Source organism: Panulirus ornatus, chromosome 72 (assembly GCF_036320965.1).
Source record: "Panulirus ornatus isolate Po-2019 chromosome 72, ASM3632096v1, whole genome shotgun sequence".
Taxonomy (NCBI): Eukaryota; Metazoa; Arthropoda; class Malacostraca; order Decapoda; family Palinuridae; genus Panulirus; species Panulirus ornatus.
The window spans coordinates 8,653,455-8,672,566 of record NC_092295.1 but is presented as its reverse complement, the minus strand read 5'-3'; the positions used below and the strand labels follow the sequence as shown (position 1 = coordinate 8,672,566).

The 19,112-nt window shown below is 40.2% G+C and overlaps 1 protein-coding gene across 2 annotated transcripts in view; it reads right to left on the bottom strand.

The window, feature by feature from the left end:
• Positions 1-17,726, bottom strand: part of LOC139748125 (uncharacterized) — a 58,944-nt gene extending 41,218 nt beyond the window's left edge. The window contains exons 1-3 of one of the 2 annotated variants that reach the window (XM_071660797.1): positions 15,900-17,726; positions 11,669-11,873; positions 8,068-8,168 (exon numbers count right to left, since the gene is read on the bottom strand). In XM_071660797.1, coding sequence (XP_071516898.1) covers positions 8,073-8,168; positions 11,669-11,873; positions 15,900-17,635 — 2,037 coding nt within the window. In that variant the 5' untranslated portion in view covers positions 17,636-17,726 and the 3' untranslated portion in view covers positions 8,068-8,072. Of the gene's footprint in view, positions 1-7,980; positions 8,169-11,668; positions 11,874-15,899 lie in introns of those variants that run through there. The other variant, XM_071660796.1, reaches the window with a different exon arrangement.
• Positions 17,727-19,112: the final 1,386 nt, after the last annotated feature.

The following is a 19,112-nucleotide window of genomic DNA, read 5'->3' as shown; positions in this document are numbered from 1 at the left end:
ACATATGTGGCATGCTCTGAGGCTCCCCTGATTGCGGCAAGGCTGTCACCTTGACGCAAATGGTCGAGGGCTGCATTTAGAATGTCCTCGCCTCGCGATGGACTTGTGGGGCCAGGTCCTACAGTGTCGAGATACGTGACAGTCTCCGCCACAAAGGAAGCAATTGTTTGGGATTGGGGGACCCGCGGGATGGCTGGGACAGATAAAACCGTGGCAGGAATGGTCATCTCACCACTGGAATCTGCACCCGCTTACATCCCTGTACGCGGCGCTTCTTCCAATATGCCACCCCGCGTGTTGCTTAACCTTGTGGGTGGGACACGCCTCGTAGTTGGCACCCCATCCATCACCTCGCCTTCATCATCTTCTACTTCTACCCAACACTCCTGTCTATTATATCTACCTACTACTACTATCTATTGCTCCTCCCATTTTGACAAAAGGCAGGGCTAACACATAGCACTCACTGCAGGAAGATCTAGAGAAGAATGAGTTGTGTGATTTAAGTGTTGTCAGATGCTATGCAAGACAAGGGGAGATTGTATGTTTGTTGACAGAATGCCAACAGTCCTTGTGCTTGTGAGGCAGAAAGAAAAGACTTCTACTTGGTTCAGAGGCATGCAACTTGACAAGCACTCAGTTTATGCTTTTTTCTTTCATTTTTGTTTTCTTCTCTTTTCTCCGTAAGCTTTTAAATGTAATCATGGTACAGTCCAACAAACTTATGGCCTCTAGTCCCCTAAAATTCTGATTTCCACCTGACTCTACTGCCAATTAGAGGCAGTAGCAGGACCAACCCCTCACACAACATGTCTCTATAACAGACCTGTTTCTTTTTCCATATTCTTCCCAATGTTCATGGCCTTTCCGGTGAACGCCATCTGACTAGTACCTCTCCTAATATCTTACCTCTCTCTGAGACCCAGCTGTCTAATGTTATTCTTACTTGCCCCTTCCTCATCTCCAATTTGAGCATACCTGTTGCACATCTTGAGAAATCCAAGTCCTTAAACTTTGATGTCACCTGATTCAAAGTCTGTCTTCCCGATTACACTATTTTTCTTTCTATTGCCTACAGCTCTCCTAATTCTAAAACTTTTGTAACTTTATTCAACTACCTAAATTCGAGCCATTAGGCTGAGACAACCTCTCACCTGCAACTGAGATCCTCTATTTAAGGTGATTTCACCATACACTATAGGGAATGGATGAACTCTTCCCATAAAGATGGAGGGGAGACTGAAGCCCCACATTCTCCATTCTGAATTTTTTTTTTTTTTTTTTTTTGCTTTGTCACTGTTTCCCACGTTCGCGAGGTAGCGCAAGGAAACAGACGAAAGAAATGGCCCAACCCACCCCCATACACATGTATATACATACGTCCACACACGCAAATATACATACCTACACAGCTTTCCATGGTTTACCCCAGACGCTTCACATGCCTTGATTCAATCCACTGACAGCACGTCAACCCCGGTATACCACATCGCACCAATTCACTCTATTCCTTGCCCTCCTTTCACCCTCCTGCATGTTCAGGCCCCGATCACACAAAATCTTTTTCACTCCATCTTTCCACCTCCAATTTGGTCTCCCTCTTCTCCTCGTTCCCTCCACCTCCGACACATATATCCTCTTGGTCAATCTTTCCTCACTCATTCTCTCCATGTGCCCAAACCATTTCAAAACACCCTCTTCTGCTCTCTCAACCATGCTCTTTTTATTTCCACACATCTCTCTTACCCTTACGTTACTTACTCGATCAAACCACCACACACCACACATTGTCCTCAAACATCTCATTTCCAGCACATCCATCCTCCTGCGCACAACTCTATCCATAGCCCACGCCTCGCAACCATACAACATTGTTGGAACCACTATTGCTTCAAACATACCCATTTTTGCTTTCCGAGATAATGTTCTCGACTTCCACACATTCTTCAAGGCTCCCAGAATTTTCGCCCCCTCCCCCACCCTGTGTTCCACTTCCGCTTCCATGGTTCCATCCGCTGCCAGATCCACTCCCAGATATCTAAAACACTTCACTTCCTCCAGTTTTTCTCCATTCAAACTCACCTCCCAATTGACTTGACCCTCAACCCTACTGTACCTACTAACCTTGCTCTTATTCACATTTACTCTTAACTTTCTTCTTTCACACACTTTACCAAACTCAGTCACCAGCTTCTGCAGTTTCTCACATGAATCAGCCACCAGCGCTGTATCATCAGCAAACAACAACTGACTCACTTCCCAAGCTCTCTCATCCCCAACAGACTATATACTTGCCCCTCTTTCCAAAACTCTTGCATTCACCTCCCTAACAACCCCATCCATAAACAAATTAAACAACCATGGAGACATCACACACCCCTGCCCCAAACCTACATTCACTGAGAACCAATCACTTTCCTCTCTTCCTACACGTACACATGCCTTACATCCTCGATAAAAACTTTTCACTGCTTCTAACAACTTGCCTCCCACACCATATATTCTTAATACCTTCCACAGAGCATCTCTATCAACTCTATCATATGCCTTCTCCAGATCCATAAATGCTACATACAAATCCATTTGCTTTTCTAAGTATTTCTCACATACATTCTTCAAAGCAAACACCTGATCCACACATCCTCTACCACTTCTGAAACCACACTGCTCTTCCCCAATCTGATGCTCTGTACATGCCTTCACCCTCTCAATCAATACCCTCCCATATAATTTACCAGGAATACTCAACAAACTTATACCTCTGTAATTTGAGCACTCACTCTTATCCCCTTTGCCTTTGTACAATGGCACTATGCACGCATTCCGCCAATCCTCAGGCACCTCACCATGAGTCATACATACATTAAATAACCTTACCAACCAGTCAACAATACAGTCACCCCCTTTTTTAATAAATTCCACTGCAATACCATCCAAACCTGCTGCCTTGCCGGCTTTCATCTTCCGCAAAGCTTTTACTACCTCTTCTCTGTTTACCAAATCATTTTCCCTAACCCTCTCACTTTGCACACCACCTCGACCAAAACACCCTATATCTGCCACTCTATCATCAAACACATTCAACAAACCTTCAAAATACTCACTCCATCTCCTTCTCACATCACCACTACTTGTTATCACCTCCCCATTTGCGCCCTTCACTGAAGTTCCCATTTGCTCCCTTGTCTTACGCACTTTATTTACCTCCTTCCAAAACATCTTTTTATTCTCCCTAAAATTTAATGATACTCTCTCACCCCAACTCTCATTTGCCCTTTTTTTCACCTCTTGCACCTTTCTCTTGACCTCCTGTCTCTTTCTTTTATACATCTCCCACTCAATTGCATTTTTTCCCTGCAAAAATCGTCCAAAAGCCTCTCTCTTCTCTTTCACTAATACTCTTACTTCTCCATCCCACCACTCACTACCCTTTCTAATCAACCCACTTCCCACTCTTCTCATGCCACAAGCATCTTTTGCACAATCCATCACTGATTCCCTAAATACATCCCATTCCTCCCCCACTCCCCTTACTTCCATTGTTCTCACCTTTTTTCCATTCTGTACTCAGTCTCTCCTGGTACTTCCTCACACAAGTCTCCTTCCCAAGCTCACTTACTCTCACCACCCTCTTCACCCCAACATTCACTCTTCTTTTCTGAAAACCCATACAAATAATCTGAAAATTATCTACAGCATATTATCACCCACCCTACTCATATTCCTGCCACTGTCCTAATACTATGGTTCTGTTCTTTCAACTCCAATCTTTCACACTATAGTTACACAATCTCGCCCCTAATTGGTTTACCTGACCATACTCTCATAAATATGTTTAATAAGCACCTACTCTTCTTCATCCAATGTAAAACAACAAAAAATTAATAGGACAAGGCAATATTAAGATGCAAAAATGTAATCTAAGCTCCCCTCTTTTGGCTTTCCTCCCTCACTTTGCTCCTTCAAAATCTAGATTCCTCTCCTGCTGAACTATCTCGGTGGTGGTTGATGGATCAGCCTATTCCCCCTTTCTCCATCAACAATGGTGTCCCTCGAGGTCCTGTTCAATCCCCTACACTTTCTCTCTTTTTCTATCAACGATTTCCTCTTCCAAATGCACCCTTACACATCCTTCATTTCTGCTCCTTCTTTTCTCACTTGATTTGCGCCTTGTCTTGACACAACTTCCTCATTAAACTCTGACTTGGACAGGTTATCTCATCGGGATACATGAAATCTAGTTAAGTTTAATGCCTCCAAGATGATGTTTTTGCCCACTTCTTTAAAGAAAACTCCTCACAACTCTTGTCTTTCCTCTGACAGTTATACAATTCCACTTCCAGACTCTAAGAACAAACTTGGTTTTACTATAACTTTTTTTTTGGAAAACCCACAGTTTGGAAAAAGACAAGTACCTCTTAAGAAAGTAGGAGTCCTGTTTAGATGTCAAAACTTCTTTTCTCCTGAACCGTTGCTCCGTTTATACAAAGGATTGATTCATCCTTCTGCGGAGTACTGCTCTCATATCTTGGGTGGTTCTAAGTCAGCTTCCTTACTTGACAGAGTTGAGTCAAAAGTGGTTTGACTTATAAACGCTCCCAGGCTAACTTCAGAACTTGACACTCTTGCCCTGCACCACAATACTGGTTCACTTTCCCTCTTCTACTGGCATAACTTTGTTTTTTGCTCCTGAGAGCTGGCTGCTTGTGTGCTCCCACCTCTAGCTAGACCACATGATACCTAGCCAGCTGCTGCATCACATGATTACTGTGTGGCCATTGGCAACACAAGGGTGGGCCGTTTTGATAACTGTTTCTTCCCATACAACTCTAAGCTTTGGAACTCTCTACCCTCCATCATTCCCAATGACTGATGTGGCACATTTCAAAAGACAGGTTTTTCACCATGTTTAAAACTCCTAAATATTTTCCCTCATCTCTTCATTTTCACTTTCATAATCCTGGCCTTGATGTGGACTTTTGTGTGTGCCTGGAGCCTCCAACATAAAAAAAAAAAAAAAAAAAGCAAAATTAGGGAATAGGAAACAAGGACAAGAAAAAAAGGAGGGTCCCTGAGTTACGAACAGGTGAGGTACCTGGACCCTGTTCATAAGTCAATCAGTTCATAGTAGAAAAATATAGAGAAATACATAGAATTAGAATAAATCGAGGACTAAAAGGGGAGGGAGCAGTGGGCTGGAAATCCTTCCCTCTCGTTTTTAATTTTCCAAAAGAAGGAACAGAGAAGGGGGCCAAGTGAGGATATTCCCTCAAAGGCTCAGTCCTCTGTTCTTAATGCTGCCTCACTAATACGGGAAATGGCGAATAGTATGAAGAAGAAAAAAGAAAAACCTGATTGTAATAATGTATAAGATATTGTACTCCCAATTCAATACAGTTGACTGAACTCAAACAACACTATCAGAAAAAAGATGCAGTTCAGTGGTTTGTAAATATGACTACAAGTCTGCTTAGGAATTAATACTGTTTTTTGGAGCTCATTCATAAGTATATGTGTTTGTAAGTTAGATGCTTGCCATTTGGGGCTTTTTTTTTGTGAAATCTCTCACTCGAGTGAGAATGAACACAAAACCAAGTAACTAAACAAACCGAACACTGTGGGTTAAAGTCATATTGTTGATGGTAAAGAAAGCAGGAGAGCAATGAGGGTGCTATACTAAGCAAATAAAAACTTGAGTAATTATAAAAATAAATTTCACCAAGAGTAATACATAAAATTGTGAGGACACATGAAATCAAATATTTTTTTTTCTTATTATACTTTGTCGCTGTCTCCCGCGTTTGCGAGGTAGCGCAAGGAAACAGACGAAAGAAATGCCCCACCCCATACACATGTATATACATACGTCCACACACGTAAATATACATACCTACACAGCTTTCCATGGTTTACCCCAGACGCTTCACATGCCTTGCTTCAATCCACTGACAGCATGTCAACCCCGGTATACCACATCGCTCCAATTCACTCTATTCCTTGCCCTCCTTTCACCCTCCTGCATGTTCAGGCCCCGATCACACAAAATCTTTTTCACTCCATCTTTCCACCTCCAATTTGGTCTCCCTCTTCTCCTTGTTCCCTCCACCTCTGACACATATATCCTCTTGGTCAATCTTTCCTCACTCATTCTCTCCATGTGCCCAAACCACTTCAAAACACCCTCTTCTGCTCTCTCAACCACGCTCTTTTTATTTCCACACATCTCTCTTACCCTTACGTTACTCACTCGATCAAACCACCTCACACCACACATTGTCCTCAAACATCTCATTTCCAGCACATCCATCCTCCTGCGCACAACTCTATCCATAGCCCACGCCTCGCAACCATACAACATTGTTGGAACCACTATTCCTTCAAACATACCCATTTTTGCTTTCCGAGATAATGTTCTCGACTTCCACACATTCTTCAAGGCCCCCAGGATTTTCGCCCCCTCCCCCACCCTATGATCCACTTCCGCTTCCATGGTTCCATCCGCTGCCAGATCCACTCCCAGATATCTAAAACACTTTACTTCCTCCAGTTTTTCTCCATTCAAACTCACCTCCCAATTGACTTGACCCTCAACCCTACTGTACCTAATAACCTTGCTCTTATTCACATTTACTCTTAACTTTCTTCTTCCACACACTTTTCCAAACTCAGTCACCAGCTTCTGCAGTTTCTCACATGAATCAGCCACCAGCGCTGTATCATCAGCGAACAACAACTGACTCACTTCCCAAGCTCTCTCATCCCCAACAGACTTCATACTTGCCCCTCTTTCCAGAACTCTTGCATTTACCTCCCTAACAACCCCATCCATAAACAAATTAAACAACCATGGAGACATCACACACCCCTGCCGCAAACCTACATTCACTGAGAACCAATCACTTTCCTCTCTTCCTACACGTACACATGCCTTACATCCTCGATAAAAACTTTTCACTGCTTCTAACAACTTTCCTCCCACACCATATATTCTTAATACCTTCCACAGAGCATCTCTATCAACTCTATCATATGAAATATAAACATTATAAATTCACAAAATTGGCTGTAGGTGAAATACACAATCATCACATAAATGTGCTGCCCCAAGAAAAAGAGCAGTTGAGGGAAAGAGTCAACAACATGGCCTTTTGGGCCAAGGCGAAATCAGGGTTGATGGGTCAGAGGTCCAGTGATGTCAGGGTAAATGACATTTGAGTGATGCTCAAATAACCATCAAGGGGTGAGCAGGCCACAAGTAAGGATGTCTGGGCTAATGTATGACATATGGCATGCAAGTTTCACCCTCATTGAAGCTTTACTCGCAAGCAGGTGGTTTGGTAAGAGTCAAGTGTAGTAGACAGATGCCTGTCTAAACTGACCTCTCCCAAGCAGATACAATGGGCTGTCAGTGAAGATGGTGTCTGGATCATGCTGACATGCAAAGATGTCTCAGTGTAGCTTATTTACATTTTGGGATGAACTGAAGCAATGTTGTTGACTGGTTACCAGACAAAAACAGCTGAGAAAGATGTTAAGGGAAAGTGAGCTCTGGGTGTCCAAGGTGTTGTGACAGACTGGGTGTGGGCATTTAACAGCGAAGCATGTCCCTTCAAGCCACGCTGTAACAGTCAACCAAGGGTTGATGAGCCAGATGAGGTATACCAGGTGACTGAAATAAGCCACATCATGTAGTATACAACTGAAGTGACCCTTAGGGACTGATGTTGCTTGAGCTAGCAGGTCAGCACTCCACCGTGCCAATAAAATGCTTTTGCATGCCGATCTTTTAATTCAAAGTCAATTTTTTTCCATAAATGGTAATGGAATTTCCAAATCTATCCAGATGCATAAGGGTTAAATTATTTTCTCCATCTCCTGCATACTTTATCCTTTCTTACTTTTATTCCTTACTTTTACTTACCTCTTTCCAGAAAGAAAGATCACAATCAAGATTATTTTTCCAAGAAGAACAAAAACAAATTTACCATGTACAATTTATTACCAGTTTATAAACTTTTCGTTCTCAGCTGGTCAAGAAAACATGAACTAGGAGGTAAAATTCCTTACCCATTCTAGCTTTGCAATTTTTGCAATTCAGTGGTGTCTCTTTTTTCGATGTATCTTAACTGCTTCCTCTTCATTTTCTTAATCTTCCTTGGATCCTTGATCTGAAAACAAATAAGTAAATAACTGAAATTTATGACATTGTGACATGGAAGGAAAAAGCAGCAGAAAAGAGGGTGACTTGGAAGGAAAAAGCTGCAGAAAAGAGGCAACCGTTACAACATTGTGTTATCCTGACAGGTAAGATGCCCCTATCACCTTGGGTTGGAATTTGCCCATTCCATGTATTGCCTACTTTAAGTTCCTTATATAAAAACTCAGCAAGTGGTCAGATGGTCAAAGAATACTGCATAAGTTAGAGGAAAATGTATTGGCAAATTCTGAACCTGAATGTTACAAAGTCCAGCTGTTCCATGGAGCATGAATAAAATGTTTGAATTTAACACCCATTTAGCAGATAGTGATACATATAACAGAGGGGATACTAAAAGATCCACTGAAAAATCATAAGAAAACCATGTTTCTGCCAATATAATGATGCAATATTCATCTTTTGTTTATAATCATGCCAGGATTAATTTCTATGACAGGGTTCTGATGCTACACAGGCCTTTTCTAAAGGTTCCTACTGCCAAAGGATATGCTACTTTTAGTAGCAGGGAAAATGCAGACTCCTTTGGAGGGAGAAGTTCTTGGATGGGACTCTTTTCTCAGTGATACAGTCTTGCCAAAGGTGAGTTTTCACTCAAGATGTAACATGAAAGGCAGAGTACAGTAACACCACTGTGTAGATTTCAGCACCTGAGATGTCATACACATGTATGATGTGGTAAAATCATTATTAGAAGTAGGATTCTGTTTTACTGGTAATGTATGATGTCAAGTCTACTACATGGTAAGGAAATGTACCACCTCATCCTTCAAGAAGGCTCAGGCTGGGATGTCTGTAACCAGAATGAGAAGAAAAGAGATAGGAAATCTGTTTAAAGACAGGAACCTGGATGTTCTGGCTGTGTGAAGAGGTAAAAGGGAAAGGGAAAAAAATGATCTGGGAATGCATTTGGGGTAAAGTCATGTGATAATATGGGGGCAGGAGTAGCACCTCTACCAAACGATGGGAATGTGTGAGATGCTCAAAGATTATTTTTAAAGATTATGTTTAAGTAAAGCAAAACTAAAGTCAACAAGCAAATTTTGAGCAAACTGAGATGGGTAAAAATGAAAATGGATTAGAAGAGGTAATTACCTATTTGTAGTGTACTGGAAGAAAGTTTACACTCATGGGGCCCCCATTTCTTGAACATTCTCTATTATCATACAACTTCTTATATTTATGTATGCTGTCTGCATTAACCACCATGCTTATGAAACTAGCAAAGGGAGATAAGCATCTTAGGATAAGCCAAGAGTGTTGTGGACTGAGTATTGGTGATAAATGATTTGCATGAGAAGGTGGGTGATGTGTTGTTGAAGGTATAACTGGGGGTCATAGTGTACCCAGTGTTATGAATGAAAATGGTGAACAGCTTGTGGGGTTGTGTGCTGAAGAAAAAAAAAAAGCTGATTAGGAATAACTAGTTCATAAAGAAGATTCTACATAATTACATGTGAATGCAGATGGCAAGTAGGCTTTCATGGATTACTTACAAATTGATAGGTACACAAAGATGAGACTAGATTCTTAGATGTAAATATGCAGGAAGTAGTATTAGACAGGATGTCTGGAGGCAGGGGTGGAAGTTTGTTAAAGCTTTAGGAAAAGAGAATGATATTGGTGAGAAGAGCATGGTGATAATAAGTGAACGGAAAAGAAGCTTGTGTGAAGAGATACCAAGAGAGACTGAGTGAAGAGTGGTAAAGGGTGAGTAAATGAATGGGAGGTATTTTGGGAAGCCATGCTTGCACGTGGTTAACTTGGTATGGGTAGTGGGTGGTGGGATGAGGAAGTTACGTTGCAGGGACTGTGAGATTAGGATATGAACATGAAATTGCAGCAGGTTAAGGGGAAAAAGCAAGGGATGAAACTGAGGACAATGAGAGTTGGGGGTGAGCAAGTGCATGCAAACTTCAAGGAGAATAGGAAAATATTTTGAAAGAGAGAGAACAAGTGGAAGCATCAGTGAAGGGGCAGATGAAGTGATGAGGATATGGGATGAACATTTCGAAGGACTGTTGAAAGCCTTCAATCATAGGATGGCACATGGAGTGTTTTGGATGTGGAGGTATGAAACGTAGAGTCATGGCAAGTGGGTTGGTGAAAAGAGACGCAAAAAACCATGTGAAAGATAAAGTGTTGCAAAGTGGCCAGAATAGATGGGATTGGGTCATGGATTAGTAACTTAGGATTTCCAATGTATAGGATTTCCACTGTATGTGTGGCTCATGGTAAGGAGCCTGAAGATTGGTGTAATGCCTTCATAGTCCCACTGTATAAAGGTCAGGGAGACAAAAGTGAAAATTCAAATTACAGAATTATAAGTCTTTGAAGTCTACCTGGTAAGATGTATGGGGGATTCAGAGGATGGTGGCAAGCCCAAAGCATCAGAATGGGGGAGGATGTTGTTTCAGTGGTGGCAGAGAATGTGTGGATCAAGTGTTTAATTTGAAGACTTGTTACGTTGGATCTGGAAAATGCACATGATTGGATTGATAGAGGTGCTGTCTCAATTCATTTACATTATGCCTTTCCTAAATCACTGAATTGTGTAGGCGTTCCTTTTCTTAATCATTCTCCACCAGCTGTCAAATGCAAATCTGGTTTATACACATTTTTCCCTTCCTGAAACAAGAATTAATCACAGAAATCACTCCAACCAAGAGCAACATCACCACCCAGTGAACTCAGAATGAGTCCTCAATCTGTCACTTACTCGCATGTAATTTAGAACCTAGGTTTTCAGATGATGAAACTGTAAATATAAAGCTCTGTCATATTAAAAGCTTCTGCATCTGAGAGAAGGGATTTGACCCCCTACTCCCAGATATTTCCTCCATGCCAGGAACTGTTTAGTATTCACCCACTGCTTTGGATATTGTGGTGGCGGAGTGAACAGTTTGTCAAGCCTTCCAAATTTCAGTAAGTGATATTTATGCCCAATGATGTATTTTGCCATTATATTATCTATTCTAATGTTTTCAAGTTTGGTTCATTTCACTTTCATGGCAAAATAAGATTATCAAAACTTGGCATTCCTTATAAGGTGACCAAAAGTTGATGGAATAAGAAAATCAAATGTTATTTTACTTTATATCAATTGAAAATATTACTCCAAAAATACAAATTTATTCAATACTGTCACAACTGTGAAAAGTTAGTGTCTTTTCACAATTTTCTTCCAATATGATTATGTCATTCACTACTAAAATGCTATTCTGTAAGCCAATGTTCTGTGGGGAATCCCTGTGTTATGCAATTAAAGTTTTAGACTTCCTGTGTAATCTATGATTAAAACAATTTCTGTCCTTGATGGGAATGCAAAAGTATCCATAGATACTTATCATGCTTAGATTACAGTCAAATTATATACATGGCATTGTCATAAGTGTTAAGAAGGAATACTTTAAAAAGTAGTAGTACAAATCTGAATTTTATATATTGTCTTACCACTTGCACAATCTCGGATTTCTTTGCATTCTCTGCTTGACGAATTTTGTTAAGTTCCTGTCTCCTCTTCAGTTCATCTTTCTTCCTCTGTTTTTCTTCCCGAATAGCTGCACTTACTGCCAATACATCTTGACGTTCTTGCTTTATTCTCATCTTTTTTCTCCAGCTCCTCTTTCCCGTTGCATCCTTCATGATGAAACTACACCTGAAAAAGTCACATTAAACTCATCATTCGAGAGCTAAAGTAATTACACAGAAAAAACAATACACTTGAAACAATGTGACCAATTTTTGAGAAATCTATGTTACCAAAATGCAACAACTTCCATCAGGTTAGGCTCTACAGACCGCAGCATACTCTCTTTAAATCTTATCAAAAATTCTCTCATGTTCTGCAAATGTTAAAGCAATCAATTGCAATTCATTGAAAAATATAACATATGAGCAAAATCAGCATTTTGTGAACCTTCAAGGCAAGAAAAATAAAACTGATGACACTTCAAAGTAATTATACTCTTCAAGCTAGAATTCTTTTGTGCTAACATCACTGTTCAAGGTAAGTGAAACTATAAATACAAAATCTGCGTGTCATAGAAGGTGACTAAAAGGGGAGGGAGCGGGGCGGCTGGAAATCCCCCCCCCATTTTTAATTTTTCAAAAGAAGGAACATAGAAGGGGCCAAGTGAGGATATTCCCCGTAAAGCTCAGTCCTCTGTTCTCCAACGTTAGCGAGGTAGAGCAAGGAAACAGATGAAAGAATGGCCCAACCCACCCACATACACATGCATATATGTAAACACCCACACACACACACATATAAAAACCTATACAGTTCAACGTATACATATATATTCCTATGAGTCCACGGGGAAAATGAAACACAAAAAGTTCCCAAGTGCACTTTCGTGTAATAATCACATCATCAGGGGAGACACAAGAGAGAAATATAACAGTCAGTTGATATACATCGAAGAGACGAAGCTAGGACGCCATTTGGTAAAAATGTTTACCAAATGGCATCCTAACTTCGTCTCTTCGATGTATATCAACTGACTGTTACATTTCTCTCTTGTGTCTCCCCTGATGATGTGATTATTACACGAAAGTGCACTTGGGAACTTTTCGTGTTTCATTTTCCCCGTGGACTCATAGGAATATCTTGATCATGCGCAAAATTGTGATCCTTTCCATACATGTATATGCACACACAGACATACATATATACACATGTACATATTCATACTTGCTGCCTTCATCAATTCCCGTAGCCACCCTCCCACATACGAAATAGCACCCCCCCACCCCCACATGCATGTGAAGTAGTGCTAGGAAAAGACCACAAAGGCCATATTCGCTCACACTCAGTCTCTAGCTGTCATGTGTAATGCACCGAAACCACAGATCCCTTTCCACATCCAGACCCCACAAAACTTTCCATGGTTTACCCCAGACGCTAAACATAAATTGAAACTGAAATACATGGAGGGGAGGGTTTCCAGCGCCTCTGGCCTTCTAAGGCACGCAGGGAATACATGGGAAGTATTCACTCATTCTCCCAACCCCAGAAACAGAAGGAGTCAAGCGAGGAGTGCTCATTGTCCTGGAAGGTTCAGATTGGGGTGTCTGAATGTGTGTGGATGTAACCAAGATGAGAAGAAAGGTGTGACAGGTAGTATGTTTGAAGAAAGAAACCAGGATGTTCTGGCTCTGAGTGAAATGAAGCTAAAGGGTAAAGGGGAAGAATGGTTCTGAAAAGTCTTGGGAATAAATTTAAAAGTTGGTAAGATGACAAGAGCTAGGAAGGAATAGCATTTATCCTGAAGCAGGAGTTGTGGGAGGGTGTGTTAGAATATAAGAATGTTAATTCTAGATTGACATGGGTAAAACTGTGGGAAGACTACAGAAGCTAGTTGTTATTCTGTTAAAATGGGTCTAGAGGGGAAAGGGAAGGGGAAGGAACATCAAAGGAACCATACAAGTTCCTTTCCCTTCCCCTCTATACCTGTTTTAACAGAATATCAACTGCTAGCGTCTGCACTCTTCCCACAACCCATTTTCTTCTAATAAATGCATTATAATCCCCTTATCATTATTGGTTTTTGTCTCTATGCATCCTGACAATGTAAACAAACATGTCATGACATTCTTCCCACATGCACCTACACTTGTGTTACAGTTAAGTATCAAATATTGTAAGCATGCGGAAATGAGTAAGAACCTAGTATTTTGTATAGTAGTTGTGAATGTGTTAACACAATACGCAATAAGACAGTGAATGACAATATTGCCATAATGTGATATGACTGTGGATGAGGTCCATATGATATTGGTAAAGCACCTTTTTTTTATTCATTTTAAGACAAAAATCTTTAAGTAACACAAAGAACAGCATACTATATGTGATATAATGTGTCCATCAATATTCCCCAGGAATTCCTCATATTATGACTTTGAGTTTCTAGTAAAATATGCTTATTTAAAGTAGTTTTATCTAATAGTAACACGTTTCAGGAATGCATCTTATACATTAAGTGACGATGACCGTATTTCATAAATAAAATTAGCTTGCACATCCAGACTCTACTGTTTACACAAACAACTGATCCTTGGAAAAGTTCAGGATCCAAACTTTGAAAAAATCAATTTCAGTAACTACCTGATCCTGATCATGCTGAACTAGAGGAAAATGTCTGCATTTTCCAAACACAAGGAGGCATAACTTACACCGAGAATATGTTCCAAGACACTTGCCACAACTCAAACCACTAAAACCCAACGATGTAGATTCGTTTCAGGACACCTGTCACAAACTGAATACATCATAGGTCAAACTATCAAAATTCTCAATTTACTTCTTTTTATCAACTGTACAGTCCCTGAAAAAGCTCACCACCCATATATAGTACCACACTCTACTATGAAATAATTAGAAGATATCTAACAAAAACTTGCTGAAAATGCTGCTGAAATGAAATGCAGTGATGGGGGCTTCAGGCAGTCCTGGATAGGGTGATTTAAGGATTACTGAATGTACTCTTATGAGTACATCTTTATCATTCCTTCCACACAAAGAAATGCTTACAATTACACAGGATGAAGTATATAATGGGGTAGCAGAGAAGACAAACGAATGCATTTTCCAAACTGGTAAGATGCAAATCAAATGATACTTTTCTGTGACAAAAACATACATGATCAGTAAACAAATTTCTCATATAATGGTTATATTCTTTACAAATGACATAATTAAAAGAAAATATTCTTTTAATTATTAAAAACATATACGTAAATATTCTAAATTTTCCAACATTGCAAGCTGAAGCACAGTCATGGATAAATACAATGTACTGTAAACTAAAGCATCAAAAGTCCAGAACATTACAACTCGAGGCCTTGAGGAAATAAAAAAAAATTACTAAGGTGGTGCCAGAAAAGTGATTACCATAATTATTTTCTCATATCATATAAAGTAGAATTTTAGTAATTATTCAAATCCCTTTAGCATCTTGTTTAGAGCTATTATCAATATCTTTTTTAAATGTAACTTCACAGGACAACTGATCTGATGCCAGACCTGAAAAATCTGTGAGGGGCAAAAGGTTTAGATAATTTCTTTCCTTTTCTACAATAACAAGTTGAAAATGAGAAGGGTTACACATTAGGGAAGGATTTGGGTTAATCAATGTGAAAGTATTCGAAACACTTGTAACAGAATGTATGAAAGCTCAACAAACTTACCGTTTGATGTTTACCTCTTTTTCAGTGTCATTTGAAAAGTGTTTGATTGTTACAATCTTGTGTTCACACAGAAATACTGGGCAAGATACACCTAAAGTAGTTTTTGAGGATCTTCTACCCAACCTAGTCCTTGCTGGGCCCAAGCTGCTGAGCTGGGTCATTGATTTACCAAGCTGTTGAAAGCTGCAGCCTGCATGCCCACATAACCACAGCCACCAAGTTTAGTTTACACTTCATACTATACTCAACTCTTGTACAACAGTCAATGATATTCAACTCTTTGTTTGACAATGTCTCCAAACTGAAAGTTTACCCAAAAAGCAAAGTAATTTAGTCAACTGCATGCATTTCAATTACAAAACTGTGACAAAAAATATGGTTTCCTAGTATATGATTACATGACCAGCTACTACTTGAAAAGCCACTGACCTTGATGAAATCATGTCACGAGCTTTAGAATTTGAAAAACAAAAGAAGTATGAAGATAATTTACCTTTGCTTTTCCTTTTTCCACCATCGTCCTGAAATTGGTACTCCCCGAGTTACATTCTTCAGTTCAGAGAGGTTCTCAAGTGCTTCTTTACCATCAGAAACTTCAATATTGTTATTTACAGCTGGTTTTATCTTCTTGCGACCGGACAGTTCATTTTTCTGATTTGCAGAAACCCCAATGTTTGTTGTGCTAGTTACTTCAAGATCTTTGCTTGCCCCTTCTGCCAAACCTTTGTCAGGTGCAGCAGTTAAATCATCGGACTTTATTTCATTTCTACTACTGCTTATGTAATCTTCATCTGTTGTTACCGTTGTAGATACAGTTTCATCTGCAACTACCAAATCATCTTTTTCTACCCCAGTTGTAGATGAAGCACTACAGTTACTGCGCCCATCAAATCCTGTGTCAAGTGCAACCACCTCTTGCTCCTTTTCATCAACTGATTTTTCTGTCACCTCCTCAGTCAAAGTGAGAGCAGATTCCTTTACATCTTCTTTAATTTCTTCCTTCTCCTCAGTCAAAATGAGATCAGGCTCCTTTTCGACTTCTTTAGTTTCTTCCTTCTCCTCATTCAAAATGAGATCAGGCTCCTTTATGACTTCTTTAGTTTCTTCCTTCTCCTCATTCAAAATGAGATCAGGCTCCTTTACGACTTCTTTAGTTTTTTCTGGCTCTTCAATCAAAATGAGATCAGGCTCCTTTATGACTTCTTCAGTTTCTTCCTTCTCCTCATTCAAAATGAGATCAGGCTCCTTTTCGACTTCTTTAGTTTTTTCTGGCTCTTCAGTCAAAATGAGATCAGGCTCCTTTACGACTTCTTTAGTATCTTCAGGTTTAACTGCTTTAGTTAAGCCCTCTTTTTCTTCTTTGACTTCCTCAATAACTGCTAAACCTTTGGTCTTGCCTTCTTGAATATGACTCCCTTCCTCGTTCACAGAAATAGATTCTATGTCATCATCTAACTTCTCTTTTTCAATAACTGGTAAAGTTTCAGGTTCCTGCCTTACGATCTGTACTTCCTCCACTTCACAAACAGACCTGACCTCAATAATATCACTGGAATGTGGTAAAGGTGTGTCCTCTTCCTCCTCCTCTGAAATCGATTCTAATGTTTGAGTCGTACTCTCACTATCTGTCTGCTCTTCAATTTCCTTGGGTAATGGAGCAATCTCTTCTTCGGAGGATCTACTTGAACCTGGGGGTGTATCACTGGAAAGCTCCCACTCGGGAATGCTCGTATCAGCACTTAATCGTCTGGACCGTCTAACTGAAGCTGATGCTGCTGGTGTATCTCGAGCACCAGAGGAGCTCCTTCTGCGTCTAGGAGTGTGTACCACCGGTGTGTCCTGATGACCAGATGCCTCTGTAGAGCTTCTCCTCGAGCGTTTAACTGGTGTAACATAATCATCTGAGGAGGTCGTTCTTGACTGTCTCGAGCGAGAGGGTGTCTGCACACTAACCACATCTTGAGATTTTGAAGTCAGTCTCGAAGAAGAGGGTGTCGCCTCACCAACCACATCTTGAGAACATGAAGCCAATCTCTTTGAACGTCTTGTGGGAGGCGTAGGTTCTGAGGTTGAGGAAACGGATGTGGTCCGTTTGGCAGAAACCAACCTAGACACCACGTCAGGTGTCCCGGAGCTGTTTCCAGTCTTCACATCTTTCTTGCTCTTACCACGTGAAGTGTTCGGAGTTGAAGACTCAGTCTCACTTGAGCTCCTTCTCGTCAGTACCATTGTCAACTAGAACTTGATATGCTGTCATACAGTAGACTACACCTACATCAGTATGCCAACACGTGTTAACGACGTTGATCTCGCACCACAGCTGACAACAATAACAGTTTGCTATAAAGCAATTATCCACACTGTAACTCCCCCACTCATGTGAAATATATTAGCATTATTATCATAATCGCCCCTAGCAAGAACTGATTAAATACTGAAATGATTCTTGCAAAAATAATAATGTACAGAACGCCATTACATGATCTGTATATATACAAAAACACCATTACATGACCTTCATGATGCTTTCACTGAATTCTAATTCTGAGTCTTTAAAAGAGGATATCCAGCTTCTATGAACTGTTGGTCGAAGTAATTACAAATAAGTGGCAGAAATATGGATAAAATACCTAGAAATGCATTGCGATTTGTGGAGAGTATCTGTCGCCATCTGAGCGAATATGTAAACAGCTAAATCCGTTTCGGATACACGATCGCTCAGAATCCGGATTTTGACTTGGAATCCTCTACTGCGGTCATGCTATCACACATTTTGAAATCATGGCCAAAGTTATCACACGCTTTAAAAATCATGGTCAAAGCAATTACATAAGAAAGACCATTGCCGTTACACACTTTGAAAATCATCTTGTATCACCCACTACAAAAATCGTGGTCATCACACTACAAAAATCATGGTTACCACACACTAAGGAAAATCATGGTCAAACTATCACACGCTTTGAATATCAAGGTCAAGCTATGACCCCAACCCCCAGTAACAATTTAATGCTTTAACTGTGATTTCATCATGAATTACTAAAGCAATTATGACACAACGAAAAGAAAAATGCACAATAGAAAAATCATCCTTAGAATATCTGTCATATTGAACGCAGGTTGGACAGAAATCTACCCACCTCAAATGTCTGTCATGTCATAGATTAAACCGGATTTTGACACTAGAGGGACAGACAACATGACGTCACTAGTGATGTCACGTGACTTTGAAGGGCTGGAGTGGAGGAAAACGTCATTTACTGATGGCTCCCCATTCCTTCTCCGTTCTCATTCGGCGAATTGAGTGTTGCTATCTATGTGATATCTATTTCAATATACGTTTTATAACATGTCGAACAACTGTAGTGTTGTCGAACTTGTTAATTGGATAACTGCAGGTTCAAATTTAGATTTGCAGTCGTCTGACACTACAACCCCCGGTAGGAGACTTGGGTTGGCCGCCATCAATTGAAAATATTTTAAGCCTGGTCAAGACAGGGACGTGCGAGTATGTGGAATTCAATTTATGAGAGGTAAGGACATGATTTAGTGAGTATGTAAGTTTCTAAGTCAAGTTATTGGTTAGAGTATTTGTAAAGCTAATTGTCAGGTGTTTGCCGAGGCCCTGAATCAGATGTGTACAACAACGATATGGTAGTTAACTTATTATCATAATTTGCATATTGAAGATTTGGCTTTTGCAACG